Here is an 18,642-nt window from a genome sequence, read left to right as displayed (position 1 = left end):
ACACAGGTGTTCGACACTAGAAAAATCCACAACATCCCTGAAACTCGCATCTGAGAAGCCTTCCCTGACAGCAGGACCAAAGATGACAGTAAGCATCAATACCAAACCTCCAAACCACCCAAGTCTCAGTACCAGGTTCAACACCACACCAGGGTACGTGCACCAAAGGAGTGTTCAAATCTAACACATGACCAATAGAACTTTGTGATAAGTGGCTATGAGTGTAAACATGTCCTGTGTGATTTCAGAGCAAATCAAGTTCCTGTCAACAGCATCAACAATATCAACAATAACAACAATGTAAGAGAGCTAAAATGTAACTCTGCAACAGTTTAAACAAACATTTCTGATTCATTACAGAATGATACTGACACAGGTGCTGTGGTCAAGACATTTACTTTCAAAAAGGTAATTAAAGATGAACTGGATCATGTGTAAGTGTCTTAAATTGAAAAATGTGGAAAGTTTGAGACTATTGCACATCGAGAAGAGTAGTAGTATTTAACGTAATTACTACCCAAGTCAGTTTCGTGGTAGACAAGCCTAGAGCCAGTTTCTTTTTAGTCAGTTCGTGCAGGAAGAATAGGTAGTACAATAATGCATGTAACAGAAGGTAGCAAATTCTTTATCATTGCACTCTTCTACTGACTTGCCATGCACCAAAAAGCAATTTCAAGGGGAATTTCATGGGGTTTTGGAAGAATTCTGGTGCACTATCCTGTTCACACGACTACATATCAACAGAGGTAACAATTTGAGGCAAGTGAATAGTTGCTGGCTCATCTTTTAAATGAAAAGCTTGCTCCCTGTCATCGTTGACAACTCTCCTGCGAGCCCTTTTGCTCGAAATTGACATATTTCTAGAGCTATTCGGATTTTTGTCACGACAGCTAGATCCTGGACATTTGTGCCATTACAAATGGGTAAATATTCTGATCAAAACTGCCACTGCAGTCTAAGGTGCTTGTCGAACCTCACGACGAAACTCACGGGGAACACGATTTCTTTCGTTGTATCGAGCCTGACGAAATATGGTAGCCTGTTGCGCAGGGAATACAAATTATTTCGCCGTACCGCGAACTTCGTTATATCCAGTTTCGCTATATAGGGACCGCGCGGTAAAGTTTCAGAGCCGAGAAAGAAGGCGCGGTCGTGTAGCTTCTGCAAACGAACGCGGAGCGGCCGTGCTTTGTTCGCAAGAATCGTCCACATTTCATTTGCTTCCCTTATCTGTTTTTTTGGAATGTCAGTGAAGTCGTAAGTGATGAAAAGGCGCTGCAGGGAGCGACCAGAGAATTCTTCCACTTTGGCGCTGTCGCCACAAGTGCACGACGCGCCAGCTCGAGAAGCGCACGTCCCCTATCGAGGTTTGACTAGTAGTTCGGTAGTTATTTTCAGTGAGTAACAATTGCATGTGCATCAACGCCCCATATGGTTACTACAACTGTGCAACCACAATGCCATAATTAAAGCCCCGGGTTTTCCGCGAAATATCGCGGAATCCGGAAATCATCGTGGAATCCTTCGTTTGGCACGGAATCCCTTATTTTTAGGGGTGTGAGAATATTCGAATTCTCGAATTCGAATCAAATATCAATCACTTGAAGTATTTCATTCACGAATCGAATACCGCAGAATATGAACGACACCTCCCGAAAGTGGGCTTCACCTGATGCTTCCCTGCATGAGAAGCCTGCTTTACGAAATTGTCCATGCTGCGCAACCAACACAGACAGATTGTAGTTTATTGTTATCCCAAATTTATTGTGCATACTCCGCCTGAGGAAGGGGCGGCGGTCCCTCCCGTGTGCAGTTTATAGGTGGCAGTGGGGAATTTTGATTTGATGTTTGCCTTACACTTAAATAATGCCTACAGCCCAGAAACAAAATGGGTGTCCTAAAGATGTACTTCCACAGGGCATGTATTGTAAGCTCCTTCAATAATCTTCATATAAACTTCCTATAAACTCGGTAGATACCGAAAGACCTTTTAGCAGGTATAAAATAATTGCAGGCAACAGATGGCATTCTTTGTCAGAGGAGAACACAAGATATCATGTATGCAATGCTGAGCCACAACAGTGCTTTAAATCTGTAATAAAAAAAAAAGAAATTTTGTTCCCACGTTATCAAGGAAAATAAAGTGTTTCCCATTTCAAGCAGCCGTTGACTGCTTCTTGCAGAAAATCGCGTAATTTACAAGTCTGTGCCGCAGTATTTTGAATTTGCCGCAGCAGAAAACCAGTTGCTAAGGCCCTGATCACTCGCCTTGTGTTACTAGGATGGAATCTTGAATCTCAACATTGAAGGTGGACTTAACTCTTCACACGAAGGCCGCATTGTAGTCTCCGAGATTCGAGAAGGTGGTCTTGTGCCAGTGGATGGAGAGATTCAAAAGGGAGATCAGCTGCTGATGGTGAACAACATGAGACTTGTGAATGTCTCCCTTACTGCTGCAAGAGTTGCACTTCAGAATGCCATGGGAAATGATGGAGTGAGTGGATCTTCAAAAATATCACATATACAGGGTGTTCAAAATTAAGCTTTCACGAGCGCTACGCAAACACAGCGATGACAGGAAACCGGATGATAACTTTACGTTACTTGTGTAAGAAACAGAAGCTGCTAATTATGTAGCACCTGTTTCTTACTCAAGGAACAGAAAAATAGCACCAGTTTTCTTTTTATTCGCGTATTTACAAAGTGCTAGTGAAAGCTTAATTTTGAACACCCTGTATACTGTTTGGACAATAATCTTGCTGCAGCCCTAAAGTCTGCTACTGCATCCATCATTTTCCTTTTGTTAATATCCTAGCAAAATATCTATGCAAATGATCTCTGGTCCAGGTTAAGACAACATGTTTGACAGCAATAGGTAACAGCAATTATCTGCAGCAAAAGTAAATATCATATATGCCCATATAAGGAACAACTGTTGCAGTGTGAAAATCTATAGGAATTTAATTTCATTCCAGTACACAATCTAGGTGCACAATGAGAGCTTGCTAATTTGTATGTTGCAACTGAAATTACTTTTCCTGTTTTTACAGAAGGAGCTGCGACTTACAATTGCAAAGCTGCCGCGCTAGGGCACCAGTGTGTTCTGCATTTTCTGTAAAATATCTTCAATAAACATTTCATAAGACATGTGTCAGCCAACCAGGTTTATTTTGGTAGTCTCAATGCTCTAGTACACGTTTGTGGCCCTTCCGCCACAATGACTAGACATAACTTATTATGTACATGTGCAAGTGAGATTCAGTTGCAGGTCCTGTCAGTTCCTGTCTTCTCAGTCCACTTCCACAGCCCAGCTGTGCGGCACCACGCCGTACTGTAATAGCATGGAAATGCATGAAGAAAGGGGGAATGCAATGACAACGGAAGCCAACCTGAATATCAGTGATAGCTTTAAGAATCCTCGTTGTGACTGCATTTTCCTGTTCCATGGTTGGAATATGTAAGTCCTCTCCCCTATGAACGATTCTTCCTACAGGACAGATGACACAAGCTGTGCCTGAGCCAAAAATCTCCAGGAGCTGCTCAAGAGAAGGAAATACAGGAGATTCACACAGGTGAATAGACACTGCCAATTCTGGACGCTGCTTCCACAGTTTAAACCACTATTGCATGTGCTCTGGACACTGCATAACATCTATCACAAACTGTCATACATTATGACCATTCACAGAAAGACTTTCTCCAGAGGGCAATGTGAAAAATGTCAATTTCTGCTGCCACGTAAGCTACACTAAGGAAAAGAATGCGTCAAGCTCTGACATCAGAGGAGCGAGAGCTGCGGCCATTCCCATTCTCTCTCTCGCTGGCGGAGGCACCTGCAGTGTTGCATTTTCTATGCAGCCATTATGCACCCTGCTGGTATCTACATTTATTTGCACAACCCATTTAAACAAAATTCGAAAAGGGCAATACGTTTTGCAGAGCACCTTGCTACGAAATAACCTGGCCGACAGTATGCGCCTCCTATTTTTGATCTCCTGAGAGCAAAATTTTGACTCCAATTCACTTAAGTGCTTAGGACAAATCAATCTGCACTCGGTACACAGGATAATTTCAATTAAGCAGCTTTTCAGTACATTGAAATCTGTTTGAATTAACGGAAAGCATTAAATATTCCAAGCTTAAATTAAGAAGAGCGTACTGCATGTCTCTCTCAGACAAAAGTTTACGGAACACCAGCAGCAAACAGGTGCAGACACACATACTGAGAGATGGATAGAATAGCCGGTCACCTGTTTCTTATTCAATCTCTTCCTGATAGCTCCGCTTCCCGGGCCGCTCCGATGAAGAAATATGCCAGTGCCGTGTTCCGTAAACTTTTGACCCAAGATGTGCTACGATACTTTTGGTGCTATACAACTAAGAGGCCTTGGAAGGTTTCATTAGAGAACGTGGGCTCTCTGCACAGTATATCCGCACTTGAGGCTGATGCTGTGTCTGAGCTCATGCTCACCAATCTAATTCCTATGCGAAGAAATCATCAAATTATTATCAATTATTTCAAAAAAGAAATTATTCCTCTTAACTCGTTCATGACTTTTTTGTTAAATACTTCACCGTAAACAGGCCATCTCTATTATGACGACAAGTTGACAGAAATCTTCCCGTCCCCTCCAAAGGTTGCTTTCCATAGATCCAGTTCTTTCCATAACATTCTTATTTCTTGTATCACGCAGAACAAGCCCGGTTGTTATCCTTGCGGTGGTACCCACTGCCAAACTTGTAAATTTGCCATCCCATGTGCTATTGTGCACAACACAGGCTGTGCCTTTATATTCAAAATCTACCAGTCCCTCCATTGTAATTAGGGCCTGACTTTTTAGGGTTAAACCCGTATCCGCCCGATATTTACCCCCCGAACGAAATCTGTAAAATTCGGGTTTAACCCGAATCTACCCGAAAACGTCCGGGTCGCGTGGCACACTCATAAGCGTCCATTAAAATAAAGTTTGATAACATTGCTAAACATTAGTTCCATGTTAAGACAAATTTTTATTAAACAAAAAAAAAATCACCCGAATGCACCCGAATTCCTGACGACAGAATATGCCGTAACGGGATTTAACCCGAATACACCCGAATTTTCAAATGAAAAATATCACCCGATATTTACCCCACGAATTTGGCCAAAAATAAAACCCGAAAAAGTCAGGCCCTAATTGTAATTCATCCATGTATGTTATTTAATATTCTGCAGCAAATGCAATATATTGAGGAAACCTCTAAAACCATGAGAGAGAGAGAGAGAGAGAGAGATTCTCTCGCAATAAATTCGATATTCGTAACAACTGCCAATCTCCAGTATTTATCCTCTTCAACTTTCCTGAAACAACTTTGAAAATGACTCGAAAATTACCATTTTAGAATCTGGGTTCAGTACCCATATTAAACAAAAATAAGGAATCCTATTTGATATCGAATTTCAAATTCCTTCAACACCGCTGTCTCAATCTTAGCCCTGGATCAACTGATTTAATTCTTTACGCGTGCAACTTTGTTTAGTGTCTCAAAACGTCCCTGAATTGTACACACGTTTCCTTGACACATACGTAATCCACGCTTTAATCCAGACAGTCTCACCTATTTCTCACATTTTTAGAGTTCAGTGTTGTTTTTTGAGTGCTCAACATTTCAACTGTGACTTGACTCCCCTTGTTCACTGACATCTGGTATTTTTCAAAGTGAGATTTCAAAATATTCAAATTGAGCTTTTAGGGAATATTTGATTTGAATTTAAAATAACCAATCCAAATTTAATTCACAGTGCCTCTGAGATGTTCGTATTCAATTCGACTGAAAATTTTTGCTACTCGCACAGCTCTACTTTTTTCTATTACGTCCCATGTCCCCAAGCAGAGCTTAAGATATGCTTAAGTACTTCTGTTTGTTTTGCTCTGGGAACTCTAATTTCTACTGTAACCGGGCTCCACTATTTTGCAGCTAGTGCTCACAAAGAAAATGTGTATTTCTATCTTTCGATTTGCACAACATGTATCATTACTAAGGCCCTGACTTTTCCGCAAATCCGCCAAAAATTGCGGATTTTAAGATGCATCGTTGAATCTGGGGTTTTACATGGAATTTCACAGAACTAGGAATCTTGAGTGACGAACACAGCTTGGGTGCCGGAGATGGATGTACCTATTGCTCATAACACCCTGTCCCAAACCACCTAACTGAGCACGCATCTCACATTAGCAACACCGATTGAGCTCACATACATCCCGTCATCACTACTTCGGTTTTGGTCCCATCGGTGATATTCTGTCTAGCGTCGCAGCGAAGTGTGCGATGGCTAAACGGTCCCAATTGGGGAAACGAGTGCAAAGGTACTGAAGGATTCTACGAAAACGCCCGACTGTTTTTCTGCCGTTACTGTGTTACGCTACAGTTAAAACAGCACACAGTATCACGTGATGCTTAGCTGCAACTGTATTTGCACAAGCACTCGCCGCAGAAAACTGCAGAATTTCTGATTCTCTGCCGCAGAATTCGAGATTTTCTACAGCACAAAAACCAGGCCCTTAATCGTTACTATATTTCAACATATTATGCCCAGTGTGTGCACCTTCCTTTGCTCACCCTTTTCTCCTTCAAAGCATCTCGTACTTCTGCCATGGTGATCTTGCGCTCCGAAACCTTGAATTCATTCTGAAATGATGTTGATTTGAAGATGATTCTTTTTGTAGCTGCGCAACACACAGAATACTAGGATTACAAGCAACAAGTATGTGGTGTGAGGACATCCATACCCATTCTCTGGTAAGGTCAAGGACACTCTGACGAGTCACCCCGGGCAATATGATACCCGATAGAGGTGGGGTTACCAGCTCAGTCTCTGTTGAGGAATATCAAATACAAAGTTGGGGTTAAAGAGCAGTGTATAAGGAAGCAGGAGACGTCCGTAAGGATCGGTAGCAAAGCTTTAATGACAGTAATGGCGGAAAAGAAGATCGAGGGCGGAAGCTCACGAGCTCCCGTGTTCCCACAATCCTGTCGTCTTCCTTAACAAGCAGCTTTGCGTCATAGCCAACATTCTCAGTTGACAACTGAAATGTCTGTGAGTATGGATAAGTATGGATTGTAGCACTATTACTGCTGGTACAGCAGCAGTGATAGAGTAAGCTATACCAAAACCAAATCTAAACCCCTTCCTCATGATGTCCCATGTACCTCCTCTGTCTACCTCCTGTTCCAACATGTTCCGCTATAATGTCTATGAGCTTCGTATACACCACAAAGTGTTGGAAGTCCCTTCTCTGATTGCTGGGTGTCAAAAAGAATTTGAAGTGCTGCAAAAGAGATGTAAAACAGAACACATGTACTGTATTTAATTGCATAATTAATGTGCCCAAATGTTGGTACTTTTTTCCCACTTCCAATTTACTGCACGTGTCTCCAGGAATGCAGACTTGAGTGCTTCGGAGCACAGTCAACAAGACTTTTTGGATGAAAAAAATTCGGACTTTTTGATTTTTCGGGTACAACTATTGGCGTCAAGCGTCTCACAGAGCCAATGTATCTTTGCTTCCAATATTTTGGACCTATATTCAAACGAACTGCTGAATTTTGTTGTACGCATTTCGGCGCTGGTCTTGAGAACCTATCTCTCAAAAACAGGGCTGCTCTGTAGAACAAAGTGCAATATTTCAGGTGGTTTTGTTAGTGACCATTACAGATGACGACTGTACTGCGTTGGATGTGTGGGCAACCATGATGTTGTCATTTGCCGCCTCAGGTGTCGGTAACAGCATCAACATTACCAGAAAAAATGTAAGCAGTGTGCAACAGGTTCAGGGGATTATACAACATCTGAAAGTGTGTGCTGCCATCGGGTAACCTTTATATCCGGAACCCTGTACTTTTATAGTTTGTACTAGACCATGCCTTCAAAGAGCTGTGTGTTACACATGCAGCATTTGGAAGCACAAATTTTGACACAGTTGTGAGCAGTGTTGGATGTTTTAACAAGCTGTTTAGAGCATCGTTGTTTGTTGCAGCAATGCTTACCACCACTTTTATTCTTCAGCAGAATGAAAACATTCATAGCTCCGACTTCAGTGACCTGCTCCTCTTCACCAAAGAGCCATAGCACTTGCTGGAGATTCTGTTTCTCGGCTTCAGCTTGCACCATTAGTGTTGGTGCATAATTGCTGAAAACACAGATGCCAAGGTTGACAGCTATTCGACATTCACTTCAAACCAAATAGTGATAGCTTCTACGAGGGGTGTTCAAGTCAAACCGGGACTTTCTGTCTCCTGAGTGTACAAATGGCTCGCGCTACTTCTTTTTCATCATTTTCACACGCGACAGGCCTTCGCGTTCACCACGTGGTGGTCCAAAGTTTGTGCAAAACAGAAGACACGTGCTGGACAAGATGGCCGACAACGAGGTGAGCGCGCACATCGAACAGGGAATTGTCATCAAGTTTCTCATGAATGAAGGCGTAAAGTCATCTGAAATTCACAGAAGACTTCAGGCTCAGTATGGCCACGATACACTTAGCCGCAGCAAAGCGTTTGAGTGGTGCAAGCGGTTCCGAGACGGCCGTACATCAGGGTAGGATGATCCTGGCCGGGGCGGCTCAGAGCCCAGTGTCAGAGTTCTTGAGAACATCCAACTTGTGGAGCACCTGATCCTCAAGGACCGATGAATAACATGTCTCGAACTGGCTCGAAAGACGGAACTTTCTGTGGGAACGTTGAACACTATCATTCATGAACACCTCCAGTTTCGGAAAGTTAGTGCCCGTTGGGTCCCGAGGCCGCTCTCCGTGTTTGACCGGCAGAGAAGGCTGGGAATCTCCCAAGAGCTAAGGTACCAGGTGCCAGGTTCTCAGGGATGTGCATAAGGCGCTGAAGCAAAAGCAGCCGGGCCTCATCACCAAAGGAGTCCTCCTCCTACAGGACAATGCACGCCCGCATACCGCGCATCTCACGACACGCACCTTACAGGAACTTGGCTGGGAGTTGCTGCCACATCCCCCTTACAGTCCAGAACTCGCCCCCAGCGATTTCCATCTCTTCTGGCCACTGAAGGCATTCCTTGGGGGCCGCCACTTCAGCTGCGACGACGAGGTCAAGAATGTGGTCCGATCATGGCTGCTACACGCCGGTAAGGATTTCTACGCTGCTGGCATCCAAGCCCTCGTGAAACTCTGGGACAAGAGCATTAGTGCAGCTGGAGATTACGTTGAAAAATAAAACTCATTTCTCGCCTGTAAGTTCATTTTACTTTTGCGAAAAATGAAAAGTCCCAGTTTGACTTGAACGCCCTCGTAGTTTATTTCATATAGGCTTCACTAAAGCTTGACAAGGCCTTAGCTCGCCTGCATTATAATAGCAATGATATACATTGTAAAAATGAGAAACAGAGCACATTACAAATACAGTCAAACTCCTTTATAGCGAACACCTTTTTAACGAAAATACCACTACAGCAAATTTTTTTGCGGTCCCGCTGGAGCCCTATAGGTCCAATAATGGACATCCTTTTTAACGAAAATACCTTTACTGCGAATTTTTTTTGCTGTCCCCTGAGTTTCGTTGTAAAGGAGTTTGACTGTATATGCTCATTTTGTTGCAAAAAAAGTAACCATGTAAGGATTTCCTACCTTAAGCACCTTTATATTAAACATAGAAAGATAGAAAATCGAGCGAACCAGTGGGGAAATATTAAGCTCTTCCCTCAACATTTATATTAAACAGTACTACAGTCAACCCGCGATTTATGAACCCCCATTTACGAACCCCCTCGCTCTACGAACAGTGTCTGCTAGGACAAGACACCTCTTCTTGTCCCCCCTCGGTTTACGAACCCTGGTTCCCAGATAGTGAACACATGGTTCAGGGGTGAACCTTGAAGATGCCACCCCATTTTACCTCGATTTATGAGTGGGGCAAGAACAGTTGCTCAGGTCAATAAAAGTCAACAAAGCAAAAAACGTAGGGCATCCCATGTCCCACTGTCCAAGTAGAAAATGGTGATTCACATATTTACCACGAAGCACGTACAGTTAATCTTTCCAAAGCACAGATAGGAGAGTAGTTGCCATTTTAGAGACAAACTATGAAATGAACGCGTATCGAGGAAGCAATACAGTTCTTTGAGGATGCGAAGGATGTGTCAAACATTAGATTACTATAATGTTTGTCGTGAGCACAGCTGACACAGGTGAAACGATGGTACAGAACTCCGTTACCATAGATTTTCAAAAATAAACGTAATCCCATTTGTGCTTCTCCTAGTTTTGTAGTGCTTTAGCACTCTACCGCTCATTTCAAACCTCGCCTTGCCAATGATTTAGCAAGAAACGGTAACTGTTCATAAGTTGAGGGTTTACTGTAAATGGCTTTTATACAGAAACATATACTGCCGTATTCTCGCTCACCCCTGAGGGATCCCTAGTCTGCTTCAATAGCCTTGGCAGCGCTTCCTGCATGCGCAGCGAGCGTGTGCCCAATGCACTGCTAAAGCTACTGAAAGGGTCCTTCGAAGCACAGGGATCCCTCAGGGCAGCACCATAATATGGCAGTTACTCTTGAAATTTCAAATTAAAGAGAAAATATATGCTGAATGAATTTTAATTGGGGTCGTATAGGATGTTGTGCTTAACGCTCATATACAGGGTGTCCCAGAAAACGTGTCATTGCATTATAATAAAAAAACTACACCACCTAGAGTCATGCGGTCAACGGTATTTGTTCTTACTGGGTTTTTGCCACCTCCTCATGTGAATGTCGTGTAACGTAAGTTTAATTATGTAAATTTTTGCGAGCTTAAGTCGGAAATTTGCCAAGTAAAGGTCACTTTTTTACCCCACCAATGTGAAGAGCGTGTCTAATTTACTCAAATTAATGATAATTGACAGGGATATTCAGGAGCTATCCCATCGGAAAAAATAGCTGAACATCATTCTCTACGGAGGTCGCACAGAATAGCGCACGTTGAATTTTTCAGCGCAATCTGTGTCAGTCCGACGAAAGGAGGTTGGAAACCCAGCCCACCACGGCATCGCAGAAAGAGATAACGCAGGCATGGCTTATCACGTCCGACTTTCGCTGGGATAATGCTTTCCCTCTCCCAATTTTAGGAGCTGTTACTTTTTCTACTATCACTCTGTGGGCTGGCTTCGGAACCTCCTTTCGTCGGACTGCGAGCGATTGCGCTCAGAAAGACATCGCGCGTTATGGTCTTGTGCTCCGAAAAGCATGATATTCGGCTATTTTTTCCGATGGGATAGCTCGTGAATATTACTGTCAATTATCATGAATTTGAGTGAATTCGGCACGCTCTTCATATTGGTGGGGTAAAAGAGTGACCTTCCCTTGGCAAATTTCTGAGTTCACTTCGCAAATATTTGCATAATTAAACTTGGGGTACATGACATTAATTTTACAAGGTGGCAAAAACCTAATAAGAACAAATGCCGTTGACCGCATGATTCTAGGTGGTGTAGTTTTTTTATTATAATTCAATGACACGTTTTCTGGGAAACCCTGTATGCAATAACAAAGCCAAGAAATGCAGTTAAGCTTAACAAAACTCAACACTTATTGGAAGGGTATGTCGTTATTTACTGAAAATAACAGACACCTTGCACAATTTTCTTGTTATGTACTGTTAATGATCATTTCCATTTTTTCCAAGTCGGGGGGAAGGGGGGGTAAAGGTCAGGTTTATGTTAGAAGCTGTAAAACAAGATAAAATCAGCTGATATCATCTGAAAGAGCATTCTTTTGGGTGGAAAAGAAGAGAAGTGAAAGGAAGAACAAACTAGATGGCGAGATGGAGCACCAAGTCTAAAGTACTTTGTGTTCACCTGCGCTTGTGTAAGCGGCAGAGTTTGCACTTTGGTATAGGTTCAGTTCCTAGGTTTTTCCGGGTTTTATCCCATGTGAAGGTGCAAACCCGAGGGTAAAAACAGGTCTTACCAGATTTAACCCTAAACAGTGATGTGATCGGCCTAAGTCATTTTGGAGCACCTTCTGGATCAGGAAAAAATCCGTTTTGGAGCAACAAAACAGTGCTTTGGGGCAGATATGCTGCATCATCGTGCGCAGTCAGATTTTACTTTTAATATACTTTCAAAAGAGTGACATGGATGTGGTCAGCGAAGCCAAGAGCCAACTCCTTGTAACGATTGGCTAACCATTAGACAATCGTTACAAGGAGTTGGCTTTTGGCTTCGATTGCAGCTAATTGCAACTGATTGCAGCACATGATAATCGTTAGACTCTAACGATTGTCATGTGCTGCAATCAGTTGAAGCAGCTCACGTGTAATTACAAAATTTAGACCAGGATTTTCAACAATATTCACAAACAGCGACAGAGTGCTGTGAAAATTCGAATATTCAAGTTGAGTATAATAGAGAATTGAATATAGATTACTGCAAAAAATTTCTTATTGGTCATTTTTTGACGATATTTTGCAGTTACAGTACCAAATATAAACAAAACAGTTGAAGAAAATGCCAAAACTAGCTTACTTGTGGAAAAGTATTGTGTGTGCTCTTAAAACTTCGACATCTTTTTAGTGATTCCTGTGATCAGTTTGTCCAGTGCGCTTTCACATAGTTCTAGAATCATAGGCTGAACATGCCCAATATTTATTTCAGGTTTCTCGTTCCACACCACCAACTAATTGATGGTCTATCCGAGCGTTCTCGCAATCTTTTGCCTTATCGTGTTAGTGACGCCATGTGACATGAGCGACAAGTTACAACAATACAGCACGAAAACACGGCAATGGTTTAAAAAATGAGAGAAAGAGTGACAGTGATCGGACCTGCATTTTCCATCCTGTCATACTCCTAATCCTTCCAGTGGGGGGGGAAATGTTATCTCTATCGCTTTACTATTGCCTGGCCGTAACAAAGTCAGTTGCGTCAACAAACAAGCAGTTTCATCCTTCAAACGTCAAGAAAAGGTTTCCTAAAACCAGGATACCGGATTAGCGCTTGCAAAATGGGTGTACCTCGAAATAAAGTGATCAAAATCCCCGTTGCAAAATAAACTACCGAAAATAAATGTTACCTGACTATAAAATGCACAGTCGCAAGGGAAAATGCCAACAGTGAAGTTACACTGACCTGGACATAGAGATGCAAATGCCAAACTTGAACTAACTAACAGGCTATTTCATCGTGTCCGCCCTGCTGAACCTAACGGCTGCTAAAATGTGGCTTTCGTTTGCTAAAACAACTTGGACAGACATCAAAAACCCGCGTATTCGAGTGGTTAAATAGCGATGTCGGATTTTTAAACACGGCATGTCATCTTACAAAGCAATCGAGCATCATCTTTGTTTCGAGACCGTGAAATCGAAGCGAAACTGTATGAATAGGAGACGCGGCTACTGTCCCGCAATGACTTGTGCTGCCCGCTGCCTAGATTGCGCTAAACGACAAGGGATGCTCAGCTGCAGGCTTGCCTTCGCTTTTAACGGCGCAAGAGGGTGTGGGGCTTAGGCTTGGCGCAGATTCCTGATATTTTGCGAAAATGTAGCAGGATGTAGCAGGGTTTGCCTCTTGGCGCAGCAATCACATCACTGCCTAAAACACAAGGCTGTAATTACTGTTGTCATAATTTGGACTTCAGACCTTGGGTCAGTTGCTATCTTGCTAGCAAAAGAACAGAGGTACTCTGGAACACAACTTGGCCATTGCACATGAGAATGTACAACAATGCATGTGTGATCGTAGACAGTTGGCTCTTCATGACTGGTCAGGTTTATGATGTCCCAACCAGGGTGTTGAAGCGAACCTGAACCAAAAACCGTACCCGAACCGTTATTTTTGTTGGAAGCGAACCCGAACCGAAATTTTCATGACACTGTTGAACCCGAACCGGAGCAGAAACGTAAAAAATAATTGCGGCAACCGGTTAGCAACAAAACGGTTCGGACATAAAAGAAGTCAGCATAAGGGTTCCTCTCAATCCCCAAACAAAGACCAGTTTCATGTTTGTTTTCCTCTTTTCCTCTTTTGTTTTTCTTTTTGTTTATTTGTTTTTTTTCTTTGTTTTTCTTTTTGTGTGCCTTTATTTTTCCCATTTTTTTCCTGGGAATAGCAAGCCACCATACCGGTGGCTAACCTTTCCCTCTTACTTTTTTATATATAATAAACATATTATCAACCCCCCCCCCCCCCCAAACAAAGACACATTGGTATCATCATCACGCATCCATATCATGGATTTCGGAAATTTTCACTTAGCAGTCAGACGAGGACGTATAGTAAGTATACTTTCAGAGTCTTTTTAACACGCTGAAGCAGTGAACATGTGCAGTTGTTCTTGTGAGCACTGCGGCGTCTACTTTTCAGAGACGAGGCGCCACGCGGATGAATGAAACGGGAATGGAATAGGCTAGTTATGCAGCTCTATTGGACGAATATGTGATTAAGTAAGCTCCCAACATTCCCCTTTACACGTGAGCAGTAAAAATTAAACAAGTCAGAAACATGAAAAGTGGAGAAGGAGTGTACACAAAACGGTGCCTGTTTGATTGGTCGTGGTTTGAAAAGTAAATGCAGTTTATTTATTGGTAGTGCAATTGTGTCGTGACCCATTGCCTTTGTGTTCTGGATTAACTAGTACACTGCTGTGAGCTCGGACAGAGTAAGGCTCGCAGGCTTATTTTCAACATGCTTCAGTACGGTTTCAGATCGATTCAGTCTGCGAATGCAGTGTGCTGGCAAGTACTGTCATCTATGCAACGCTGTCCATCTTATTAGGCTTCCTTTAAGTATATCTTGCTGGCACTGTGCGTGTGAAAAAAGAGATTTTGGGAACAGAAAGTAGCAGGACTACACTGCTTCATCAGCATGGACTCTATTTGCAATAAGTGTCCATCCATTTCTCCTTTCTCTCGCTAAAGGGAGTACCTGACAGCTAAAAAAGTAAATGCAGACAACAGCAATAAGCTATTAGCCATGTGTTTCCAGATAAAAGCAGTTGTATAGAACATAAAATGGAAGCATTGAACCGGTTCGCGAACCGGTTCGATTTTTGGCGTGGCCGAACCGGAACGAAATCAAAGCAACGCAAACCCGAACTCGAACCGAACCCGTATTTTTTGCGGTTCGACACCCTGGTCTCAACAGCATTACTTACAATCATGAAGCACCATGGGGAAAAATGAGAATTGCGTGTCCGGAATTCCAAGTCTAGACTAGAGTTAGACCAAACATGTCAGCATCTCGAATCATATCTTGGTGCACACTGGCTTTTTCAAGAACCTCCTTAAACAGAATTGGTTTCTGAGCATTGCAGACCTAACCGTATGTGTCAACTCCGGCCGTGTTGGTATCGTCAGCTATGTCAGCCACCAGTAGTTTCACCAAATATCAGTAGCGCTTCGAAATGTGCCAAGCTTTTATAACATACATACTATGTTCCGGAGTATGAAACAAGGAATCCGTTTGCAGAAAAGGAACTCCAATGCCTCACTCATGGACAAAAGAAAGTTAAACTGAATGATATCCACACGCAAAAAGTTATCTTTCTTCCAAAATTGTGTCACATAAAACAGAGGACACCTGAGAATCACATTGCTTAAGCTGTCAAGTTGTTGTAGCTTCCAGTAAGCATTATTTTTCTAGACACATCTAATAAGCTGTACCACATAAGCAGTCTTTTTGGCACCCATACGTATAGCAGTGCAAAAACTCACCATCCCAGTTTCTTGTCCCCTGTGCCCCCTGGCCAGGCTCGAACATATTTTGGGTCAGCCAGTAATGACACAGGCTTTATCCCTGTGCTGTAGTATGGCCCCACTGGGCCCGTGATGACGAAGAGTATGACTTCGTTTGAACGTGAAACCCCGAGGGTTGGCTGCAGGGAGATCAACATACCGTTTAGTTTACCTGAAGGTGACATCAGGATGCCATTCTGCCAGTAGCACGATTCAGTGCTTCCGAAACTGGCCAAATCCCAAGCATTCCCCACTTGGGTAACCCTACCTAAATTCGAACAAGCAAGAATCATCGATATCTCCCACTGCCCTCAACAAAATAGATTTGTTAAGTGTTGGCAAACGATGGAAAAATCACCTAGTTCCAGCCCTTCTTAAATTATTTTCAATCTACGCCCCTTTCAGTGAGCACAACGCCCAGCAGCGTACGAGACATTGCCTATGGGCCATCTTGTGCGTGTATGCATGCACGCATTGAGCCATTTAAAACATTGCTACGTCACCCATGATCAAGAAATTATTTTTTTCTTCCCGAGGATAGCCGTGCAACGTATAAAAAGTGTACTTAATTTTTTTGTGGCAATTTCCATCCAGGAGTGTCTGAATTGGGTGAATTTCATGATAATGTTCCCCGAATCGGGACAAATGTCCATGTGTACTGGGAACATACAAATAAAAAATGCTATCAAAAGGAAGAGCTTTGAAAGGCACTTTGAAACACTATGATGAAAAAGATAAAGCAACGTGGACCCCATGTGCAGTTGTTGTGGTACCTTATTTGAGAACGCTCCAATGAGACCGTTCTACGTGCACGAGAGGAAAGGGAAAAGCTGAGGGACTGCGCTAAAGGCTAGCCTACTGTCATAGCGTATTGGGCTATAGTCTAGAAATCATTCTTAAACATTGACGTAATCTAATATCTTCCCAGACATCCAAACGACAACCTGCGTCAATAAGATGATCACCCTTTGTTTGTTTTTTTCATTATTTCCACATTCGCTAGGACGACTAGCATCCTCACATGGTTTCAAGGTTGCCTATTCAGTAGATCAAAAACTTTCAAACCTTCCATCATCCTTCAGTTCGACTTTCTAAGAGAAATTGTAATTCGAGCCATTCAAAACTTTCATCCCATGCAAACAAGCAGTTCTTTACTACATTTCTATAAGCTGTGGTTCTCGTTCTGTCGGTTAAACTAAACGAGGCACCAACGAATGAATATGCGACCATTTCTGAAACGTAGAAAAAAAGAAGAAAAACACACCAAACATCAAACTAAGCAGGCACATACAGTCTTGCTCTGGATGTACCCCCTGTTGGCATTCCTTTTGAAGACCACAGAAACAAACCACACTCCAAATTGTATTAGCTAGATGACTGTTAACCTTAGAACTCCCACCTCCTGACTTGATGACCTTCTCTCCCCAACCTAGTGGGCTACGTGTAGTAAATAAACATTCCCTGCTGATTCGAGTTTTGTCCCTTCCTGTTCTCTGTTTCTCCCCATAGTCATGGAACATGTTCCCTACAAGTCACTGGCCCTCTACTCTTGTGCTCAACATCTGCTTGTGAGTTTCACATTTAAAAGAAAGATATCTGGAATACAAAAACAAGAAGTCACAAAGTTGTTGTCTACCTAGTAGGCTTTCAATGCGAAAAAATTGTAACAATGTGCAGCATGCCGTCGCTGTTAAAGAAACCACCAAAGATGCAGGAGACATCTAGCCACAAAACTACCACATTTTTTTTCGCCACCTTTCTCTCGAAAATGGCTGCAGCCTGAATGAGAAAACTAGGCTAAACTAGACTATTTTTTCATCATTTGCCATCACCTGAAAAATATATATTTATGACGGAAATCAAAGATGTCAAGGTTCCTTGCTTGTTCAAATTTTGGTGGAATTATCCACTTCTGTGCCACAACATTTGTGACTGCTACTGTCAGATTTGATGCAGTTATCAACCATGGTTCACCTGGTACAAACCTGGGCTTAAAGCTAATTCGAAACATTGTGTAAAAGATAATGATAAACTTGAAACACACACTTCAAAAAGGCAGGAAATCCAGTGATCCCACGAAGGTAGATTGAGGTAAAAGCTTTCTACTGGGCACCGTAAAAGAACACACACTGCTCAAAATATCGCTGGCTCCTGTCCTGAGCCTTTTGTTTCATAATGGTAACCTCCGTATGATAGCTCCCCAAAATATCTGTTAACACCAAAGTACAGTGCAATCCCGTTAATTCGAACCTGAAAAGGACGAAAATTTGTTCAAATAAAGCGGAGTTTGAACTAAAGAGAGCTGCTGTGAATAAGGACTTGATGCATTGGCAGCGCATACTTGCTGCGTCAAAGACACGTCATGGCTCGCTAGGCCTTGCTGGACATTCGCGGTCAAGCGATGCCAAAAATATAAGAGGCGCGTTCATTCCAAAATAGTTATTTACAGGCAAGCATCAAAACAGCTCTGACTAGATAATAATATGTTACACATGCTTGCATTCGTTTCTTGAGCCACGACACAATCAGCATCGTTTGCGATGTTGAACCCCGCCAAGTCGCGAACTCGAATATCGCCATCGCAATTCAAGAAAATATCGTCTGTCCTCCACGCCTTTTCGTTGGCTGTATTCTCAACAGGAAGGGTCTTGAACCCCTTAAAACGGCAGGGCTTCTTGCTTTGTCGACCACGAGTAAGCGGCATCGTTCCGCACGTTTGTGGACACCATTACAGTGAGTTGTTCCTTGTTTCTCTTTCTCCTGGCACATGTATCGTCTTTATAAGTAATGGCCTCATAAGTAATAAGTAAACTTAGTATTTAATAAGTAAACATGTCCCTGACGCACCAGCAGCACACCGGCAGGCACATGGCCGGATGTTGCCGGGCCGCTGCGTACTTTGGCGTGGCTGGGCAATCTCGTTCGAA

General features: G+C 42.7%; 2 protein-coding genes across 5 annotated transcripts in view; one reads left to right on the top strand and one right to left on the bottom strand.

The window, feature by feature from the left end:
* The window catches only part of LOC135394284 (whirlin-like), a 66,329-nt gene extending 63,182 nt beyond the window's left edge, over positions 1–3,147 (top strand). For both annotated transcript variants that reach the window (XM_064624967.1, XM_064624966.1), the window contains 5 exons: positions 7–153; positions 249–300; positions 361–408; positions 2,282–2,494; positions 3,051–3,147. In XM_064624967.1, the coding sequence (XP_064481037.1) occupies positions 7–153; positions 249–300; positions 361–408; positions 2,282–2,494; positions 3,051–3,089 (499 nt within the window). In that variant the 3' untranslated portion in view covers positions 3,090–3,147. The remainder of the gene's footprint in view (positions 1–6; positions 154–248; positions 301–360; positions 409–2,281; positions 2,495–3,050) is intronic.
* LOC135394287 (branched-chain-amino-acid aminotransferase, cytosolic-like) overlaps positions 1–18,642 on the bottom strand; it is a 313,934-nt gene that overhangs the window by 270,985 nt on the left and 24,307 nt on the right. For 2 of the 3 annotated variants that reach the window (XM_064624970.1, XM_064624972.1), the window contains exons 6-11: positions 15,695–15,855; positions 8,029–8,171; positions 6,771–6,856; positions 6,601–6,669; positions 3,390–3,536; positions 3,152–3,331 (exon numbers count right to left, since the gene is read on the bottom strand). In XM_064624970.1, the coding sequence (XP_064481040.1) occupies positions 3,290–3,331; positions 3,390–3,536; positions 6,601–6,669; positions 6,771–6,856; positions 8,029–8,171; positions 15,695–15,855 (648 nt within the window). In that variant the 3' untranslated portion in view covers positions 3,152–3,289. Of the gene's footprint in view, positions 1–3,151; positions 3,332–3,389; positions 3,537–6,600; positions 6,670–6,770; positions 6,857–8,028; positions 8,172–15,694; positions 15,856–18,642 lie in introns of those variants that run through there. The other variant, XM_064624971.1, reaches the window with a different exon arrangement.

Source organism: Ornithodoros turicata, chromosome 5 (genome assembly GCF_037126465.1).
Source record: "Ornithodoros turicata isolate Travis chromosome 5, ASM3712646v1, whole genome shotgun sequence".
Taxonomy (NCBI): domain Eukaryota; kingdom Metazoa; phylum Arthropoda; class Arachnida; order Ixodida; family Argasidae; genus Ornithodoros; species Ornithodoros turicata.
Note: the sequence above shows the minus strand (reverse complement) of the source record. Positions and strands in the feature narration are given on the sequence as shown.